The sequence below is a fragment of the Limulus polyphemus genome, unplaced genomic scaffold (genome assembly GCF_000517525.1).
Source record: "Limulus polyphemus unplaced genomic scaffold, Limulus_polyphemus-2.1.2 Scaffold2557, whole genome shotgun sequence".
NCBI classification, from domain to species: domain Eukaryota; kingdom Metazoa; phylum Arthropoda; class Merostomata; order Xiphosura; family Limulidae; genus Limulus; species Limulus polyphemus.
The window spans coordinates 105,672-114,169 of record NW_013668167.1 but is presented as its reverse complement, the minus strand read 5'-3'; the positions used below and the strand labels follow the sequence as shown (position 1 = coordinate 114,169).

Sequence of the window (8,498 nt, the reverse complement as noted above, 5' to 3'; positions counted from 1 at the left end):
AATCTGATAGAATTTCCGAAACATTTATCTATGTCCCCTTCTTGTAAATAAACAATGTTGTATATCATAAATGTCATGTTATTGAATATTTCTGTACTGGATTATAAAAAAGAATTTGGAAACGATGTTCGTGATGCAATATTGACGAATGTCACTGTTGTTATTGGTGAATTCATTATATTTTTAATATCGTTTCTGTGGAGAACGACGGCAATTTATCTCTCAGTGTTTTGAAAATAATGTATAACAGATCCAAATATGTTTTATGGATTGCCTAAGAATTAACTTACATTAAACAAGCGATGATGTCATGATGATTTTGAGTAAGGAAATAAAACAAAGAAAATTAAATGGAGATTGAAGTAGTTAATCTAATAATACTATGTTCCAATTCAGAATTATTTTGAAAGATTGGTTATTTGTAGCTTACAATTAGTGAACATTTCCGTTTATTAAATTCAAAATTTTATGGATGCTTAAAATATAATTTTTTTACTTTTCGTCATCTATGAATTACTTTAGCCGATTATATATTTTTTCGTATTTGTTAGTTGTATTATCTATGGTGTTTTGAGTCCATTTTATTCACCATATAGTAACTTAAATTAACAATGTGAATAATATTATGTTAGTTGTATTGTTCTTTACTTTTAATGGCGTTTCTTTTAAGAAATATGGTTGGTAGAAATGTTATTTACACTCCTAAGTAGTCGGAAAAAAAGAATATATTTAGCGCTCTCTAGCGGTGGATTAGCTCTTTTTTTTTCTCCATTTTCGTTGCCAAGTCTGTTTAACTTAAAGTTAAACGTTAGTTTAAGTGTTTTTGTATTTGAGATATGTTATTTTAATATTTTATGACAGTGTGACTCATAATTTAAGAAATATATGTATATAACATTTATAAAACTGATCAAGAGTTGAGGTTACAGTTCGAAGTCATGGTTTTCAACAACAGTTAATTCTGATTTTGTGTTGTTTAAAAATATTATTAAAGTAACTAAAATTACTAAGTAATCAATAACTCTTATTAGTGTTACTGTTAGTAATAAATAAGTTTAATTTCATTCAGAGTTTCTGAACTTTAACTACTCTAAACAACATAGTTGTTAGCTACTTTCCATGTTAGTCTCCATGTAGTGGAGTTTGTGTAACACTAATAGGATTAATTCCCGTGTAATGTATTGTTTAGTGGTTTTTAACGTGCAACTAAAAATCTAAGTTGTATTTGTTTAGTAATACACTATGAATTCAGATTATGTGCTTCTGCAGTGTCGGACCAAGAGTTGTATTATACGTTTATACTAAATTATAGTAGAGATTACCACCCTTATGGCTTATCTCAACTCTTGCAACAGTATTTATTAATTTTTGATGACAGTGAAGGCTACATAATCGTTTTATGATCTAAAAAGGTTATTTTTTTATATTGTAAGCTTAATATTGAGCTGTTTACTAAATGGTTAGGCTACTAAGTTAGTTCATTGATTAATACTTTTTTTCTTCAAATTATTGGGCACAAACCTAGTGAAGTGAATGAACAATTAAAAATCTTGATTTTAAAAGTATACAAAATGAGAAGAGAACATCTCAAAATGCTTCTCATACTGCATCAAGTAAACAATGCTTTTTCTCAGCCTTGTTTCCACTCCTTTAATCTGTTCTTAATCACACATGTAATTAGACTATGTATTACATATGTTTTACTTTTATTTTTACAGTTTGTAGTGTGCTAAAGGTCATGAATAAAGGAAAGTTTTTGTAATAAGTCAATAACATAACATATAGGTAACAAGGGACCATTTAATTGTTCAAGGTCTTCCCTACACAGCCATCCATGAGAAAAAATAAAAACTTAAACCTGTATTATTTCAGAAATTTTTTTATACCTGTTTTAACTCTTGTAAAGTAATGACTTCCCCTAGTGATTATGGCAGCTTATTTCATAACCTAACCACCCTGTTAGAAAAATAGAACTGTCATAATGATTATTAGTGTGTCTTTTTCCAAATCTTAAACTTGTGTCCTCTCATTTTATTTTCTTCAGAATGTAGCATGATGAAACAGAGGCCTATATTCTATTGATCCCTAACTAGTCTTGCAAATTACAGCAAGATAACCTCGAATCCTTTTTTCTCAAGAGAAAAATAAGAAATCTTAACTTAATCCTATAAGATAATCTTTCCATCATAGTAGCCATCTTTTGAACACTTTAAAGTCAGTATCCTTTCTTAGATAAGTGTACATATTAATCCAAGCTAGCACACTGGGCCTATGTCCCAAATCCCTAGTTGGTGTCTTGAAAAACTAGAATGGAAAACCATGATTGATATTGTACTGAAATGCTGAAAATTCTTGGGCTTATGGGCCCGAGCCTTGAATCTTCTAAGTACCTAGTGACACCTCTGAACCCAAGTGAGGCCTAACTAATTATTTGTGTGAAGAAATGATTACCTCTTTTGACATATAATCAGTTTGTCTGTAAATACACCATAAAATTCTGTAACCTTTGTTACTTCCATCCAACACCGCATATATGGTTTGAGTAACTTGTCTACCATAGTATTAATGTAAATAAGAAAAGCAAAACCATGAGCAGTGACCCCCTAAGACACTCCACTTGTTACAAGGGACAGGTTGATTGTACTCCATTAATAACATATTGTTTACTCTCTGTTATCCATCCATCCTATAATTCAGTTTAATTGTCATATTTTCCAGTCCCATCATTTTTGAATGTAAATAATATAATAGATTGTGAAACTGATTGCTTTTGAGCATATAATCTATGAGGTTATCTTAATCCCAAATGAAGCATTTTTTGGTAGAGAAATCCATTATCCATTAATTGAAATTATCCAGGCATAAAACACCCCTCCCTTCTTGCAAGCAAGGCTTCTTTTCATTATGTTATAAAAGAGAAGTTCTATTACTAAGTAAGCTAAATTATTGACTTTTGTATTTTAGCAATAAGGTACATTTTAGGTATTGAGGATATATGAGCACAATATATGTATGAGGTTATGTTTAGTTACTATTTATTTGGGAAATTGTTCCTCACCATTTTGAGTAACCCCAAATATAGTGTAATTATATTAATATATAATCCAGGTTTGAATATACATCATTACAAATTTTTTGGAATAAATATATAATATAGATGTTTTTATATGTAAACTAGATATATATTTTTTTAATTATAGTTAATTATTTTGACTTGATAAGAAGTGATTGTACCTCATAAGGTTTTAACCATAATATACAAGTCATCTCTGAACCATTGTATTCAAAAAAAAAGTAAATAGTTGGTTTAATAATATGAATGGACTTAATAAGGTTGGTGTGTGTGTGCAGTCTATCAGTGAATCACTTAGTTCATTAGATTTTATAATAGAAAGGTAATTTAGGGAAATAGAAAAAATTGTGTCTGTGATATAAAACTTAAAGTAAAGAGATGCATTTGGAACATACAGAATGAAACAAGTAAACAGCTAAACTGTGAATACATATGTTTTGTTGAGGAATCATAGGATTGAGAGGTTAAAATGTAATAGTTGGTCAATTATTTTGAGGTAATTCAAACTGCTTTCTTCTTAATCTCTCAATGGTAGAATTAATGATACACTGTATGTACGGTAATTTTCTTTACTGTGTTTAGTAAACAGAGTTAAGAACTTATGGTGTATGTTGAATAATGATTGAATTTGATATTCATTATCCAATAAACAAACTGATGATATGGATTGTATGAAAAATATTTTTTTTTAGTTAGTATATGGTAGTGGAAGAAAAGAAAAGTGAACTTGGTTGAGTTGAAGTTTGCATCCAATGGGAATACTTTTGTCAGGTATTTGAGAAAAGCTTTTTAAAAAAGACATACAAATAATAATTTCTGGGGAAGTGTGAAAAATATTTGAGATTGGTGGTGGATGTATTACAAAACAGCTCAGTGTGATACATTTATAACTTTTTAGTGAGTTTTCTGAAATCTGTGTTTGGACGTGTAGAGATAAGAAGATTTTAATACTTGTGAAATCTACAATGTGGGACATTGTTTCTGTGAAACTTGGCATATCTGTTTGTGTGAGATCTGACATATTTACTTTTGTGAGAGAGTACATATCTTTCTATTCATATTAGACCTGGTATATATATATATATATATGTATTAATGCTTTGTAATCAAACTATTATACTGATCTTATTTTATTCTAAAAGGGGATATTTGATAGTGGTATATTATAGAAATTGCATTTGAGCTATGACAAGAGAAATTTTTTCAGCAAGAAGGAGATAAAAGTATACTGCTGTGAGCTATTCATAGAAACAAAAGGTTAATCCAGCTTATTGTGGTTTGAAAAGGAAGAAATTTAACCAACCGCTGTTAGTTTTCATCGGATGCTGTAGATATGTTTAACTATGAGAGAGTTAAAATGTACATTTTTTTACCAGGGTTTCTATTAGTGTAAAAGCTTTACAAAGAAAAAACACAAGTTGTTTTGTATAGTTTATTTCATATGTATTGGTTAGATATGAAAATTTTTATCTTGGAGTTAATTGTTATGACAGATTATCTGTTACAGGTGAAAACTATTTAATAGAATATGTGTTGAGCACATAAGGCAAAGTTTTCCTTCATAATCAATGAATTACTAATATGTATGTAGGGACATTTTCATGTGTCTTGACAAGTTTGCTTTGACATGATATTTGTTGAAAATGTTTTTTGTTGTTGTGTTGTACAAATATTAAAAGGTCTCTCATAATACAGTGCAGAGTAGCATTTACAAAGTCCCAACAGGTATTACAATTATTTGTTTAAAATTTAGATAGATGAGTATAAAGAGAATGCATTTGTATGAGTTACAGAAATGCCACATTACAAAGTGAAACATCATCTTGATTAATAATATGCATAATATAGCCGCTAGTGCATTGCAATGTTTTGAAACCTGAGTATTCAAATCAGTGAATATTTTTTAACATACGTTTAACATAGATTACTATTTTATAAAGCAGAATTTCTATGGAGCTTTAAAAAGTCTTAGATTGGTTTTTGTTTTATTAAAGCCTGAAAAGTCTTAAATATGTTGCTGAAGGTCTTAAAAAATCTTAAATCAGTCATAAGCTAAAAAATGTTCATGCTGTCAATAGACATATATATATATATAATACCAATAATAATATAGTATTTATATCTATTGAGAGCATGAACATTCTGCTTTGGCTAGTGAATGAGTCACCTTGACAAAACTACCTAGCATCTAGTTATGCACATCCGTGCAAGCAAAGATGTGCAATGGATGTAATGCAAGTGGCAATTCTGTGTTTGTATTAAGTGACCCGCACTATTAAGCTCAACATTAACTTCAAAGGATGTAGCATTTCATATTGACCAGTGCAAAGGTGCATGTTTAATATCAAGTGGTGGGAAAATGGCAAATATTGCAAGTAGTTGAAGCAAGACAATGGCAGTAAATATGAAGCTCATTGTGTGGTGTGTGTAAAGTCCTTCAAATTTGGAACAATGGATGAAAAGGCACTTGATTCTCATAGTCATGTGAAAGTAAATACCATAACTAGTGTGTCCACTGCCACTGTGTCTACAAGTGGTCCTGCTAGGAAAACAATACATCAGTTACCAGGACAATCATGTATCTACACCATGCATTCACTTTATCAAGTTTACCCCAAGTTGTGGGACATTTGCAGGAAGCTACTTCTCTTATTCCATAGGCAGGCTACAATTGAAAGAGGGTTCTCTATCAACAAAGAAGTAGTGATCTGCAACACACTAGACAACACTGTTAGGACACACAGACTAACTTGTGATAATGTCATTATCTGTGCAGGAGTCTTTAAAGTGGGGATCATCAAGGAGCTCCTGAACTTTGCAGCAACTGCAAGATCAAGGTATAGGGTCTGTCTGGAAGGTGAGAGGAAGAAGTAGATGAAAACAGAACAACAAGGTCAAAGATGAAACAAGTGGAAGAAGAACTTAAAATATTGAATAAGAAGAGGAAGCTTTTGCATGATGTTTGTGAAAGCTTGGGAGCAGATGTTCACAAATTTGCTGAGCAAGTCATGTGGCAGAACTTATTGCCAATTCAAACACCATGAGAAGAAGAATGGAGGAGAAGATATCTAATTTGAAGGATTTGGACTTAGAACTGGAAATTAAGATAGAAAAACTAAAGCATTTGCCACAGACTTTAAACACACAGAAAGCAATATAAAAAATAGGACTATTTACACTTTAGACTCCTACAAAAAACTTATTCATATGTAAAAAAACGTGAAGAATAACAAAACATCATGTTAGTAGATGAGAAACAATCATTTTGTTAAATACATTGGTATTCATTGTAAATGCATTAAAGTTGAAATAAATAACTTATAGAAGCTATTTGAAAGTTACTTAAAAATATTTTCATTATTTTTTGGTCAAATTACTGTGAAAATAGGTCCTTACTAAGAGTTAATACTGAGTCTGTTTGAAGAGCCCCAATATCTTGATAGGCCAGTCTCATAAATGGCTATGCATAAAATGACAGCTTACAGTTTTGTACTTCTAAAATTTCCTTTAAATTAATGTTAAAAAAGCAACTTTATGTGCAGTATTATAAAAAATTATTGGGGTTTGTTAAATTAAAATGAGAAAATTTAAGCTATTTTACTGTAGTGAAATTGGTTTATTTTTCAGTTAAGATCTTGTCCGACTAATAATGTTTCCCATGGAATGACGGATCTTATTGTTCGGGACTGGATAGGAGAATTCCAGGTAAGTCTGTGTGTGTGTGTGTGAATATCATAATTTTGTAAACAAAATATAGTGTTGCTTCATAATGAAGTTTAATATTTCAATGTGTGTATTATATACTGCTACCATATATATATATTTGTATAGTTGTATATAAATTATTTTTGACTGAAAAAAATTTGTGCAAGGTAATTACTTTGTAGAATTATTTTCTAAAGAAGTGTCATTTTGTGGAAAATAGGTTTTATTGCTTCAATTGTCTTAATACATGCATCATTTTGAGGATAAACTTTGATATTAAAGAATTATGTGAGTGAAAAGAAATTATATAGTATGACATAAATATATATGTATATTTTTTACACTTTTAAGGAAGTTGCTAAACATAGGGTAAATTTTAAAATACAAGTTTTTTTACTTCATTTTTGAATATCATTACATATTGTGAAAATGTATAGTAGTTTTTAAGCTGCAAAAACTGTAAAATATATCTTGTGAATGAAAATGCCATAACACAGTGATTCAGATAGAATATTTGGTAATCATTCATCTACTATTAAATATTATGTACCGCCTTGTAATCTGATTGGCCACATTCAAGACCAGTCACATTTAAAGCTGTCTCACAGTAGTGTTGTACATTGTACATGAACCTTAATGCCAGTTTTATTAATTCTGTGATACAAGCTTTACTTTTCCTTGTGCAGTCACTATATTTAATAGGCATGTGTATTCAGTCACCTAAATGTATTTTAACAGTGATTAACTGTCTTTATAACAGTTTTCTGTTTATAAAAATACTAGTATTATGTTTCATATCTGGCAAATAATCTGTGGACATCCTATGATATAGTTAAGGAAGCCTTTAAAGCCTATTAAAGATTTGTTATTTTCATTATTATCCTTTACTTTTGCCAAAAACTCTGGAAACTAGTGCATATATCTAAGATAGGCATCAATAAGTGGAATAGGAAGTAGAAAAGAAAATATCAAGGATATTTTTTTGTTTATGGTAAAAGCAACCTTTAGATTAGAAAAATAGTATGGACACATGGAAGAATGAGATTTTGCTGGCATAATTCTTGTAGTCACAATAATATTATGTTTTATTTGTAGGCACTAAGTTCATCAGAAGTTCACAGTTTTGCTGCTACCATAAGAGAAAATACAGAATTGATTCAGGCTGTTTTTACAGTTTTGGAAGAAAAGAAATACCATGTGGAGGTAATTTAACAAATGCCAAAATAAGTCCATAATAACTAATATACAATATTATAGAACTGTCATATTTTTTATGTAGATAAATTTTATTTCAAAATCAATTTCAGCCTTATCTAGCAAATAAATTTTAGTTTTTTTAATATGAAAATAACTTATTTGAAAAGATTTTAATCTACTATTAGGTGGATTTAATACAATCTTGTATATGGCAGATTCATAAGGTTTTGAAAAGCAAATCATATATGTTTATTAAATTTTCATTTCCTATTCAGTTATAATATGTTTTTATTTCAATAGGTATGAGTATTAGATCATGCTGAGATCAATGTATGGCCATATTACCAAGATAAATTCCATATCTCTGTTTAACTCTCTCAAGATGGGTCACAGGTGAAAGGCCATTTCATCTCGTTTATTGACTCACATTCAAATTTTATTGAACTACCATTTCATGAATTTATGTCAGTAAGTTTGGTATCAAACTGTAGATTATAATTCAATTTTAGTACTATATATTACT

The 8,498-nt window shown here is 29.6% G+C and overlaps 1 protein-coding gene across 6 annotated transcripts in view; it reads left to right on the top strand.

The window, feature by feature from the left end:
* LOC106467292 (hyccin-like) overlaps positions 1 to 8,498 on the top strand; it is a 48,225-nt gene that overhangs the window by 14,114 nt on the left and 25,613 nt on the right. For 2 of the 6 annotated variants that reach the window (XM_013927631.2, XM_013927628.2), the window contains exons 1-4: positions 745 to 807; positions 3,766 to 3,844; positions 6,701 to 6,778; positions 7,874 to 7,981. In XM_013927631.2, the coding sequence (XP_013783085.1) occupies positions 6,737 to 6,778; positions 7,874 to 7,981 (150 nt within the window). In that variant the 5' untranslated portion in view covers positions 745 to 807; positions 3,766 to 3,844; positions 6,701 to 6,736. Of the gene's footprint in view, positions 1 to 744; positions 808 to 935; positions 955 to 1,393; positions 1,413 to 3,765; positions 3,845 to 6,700; positions 6,779 to 7,873; positions 7,982 to 8,498 lie in introns of those variants that run through there. The other 4 variants (XM_022395437.1, XM_022395436.1, XM_022395434.1 and 1 more) reach the window with 4 other exon arrangements.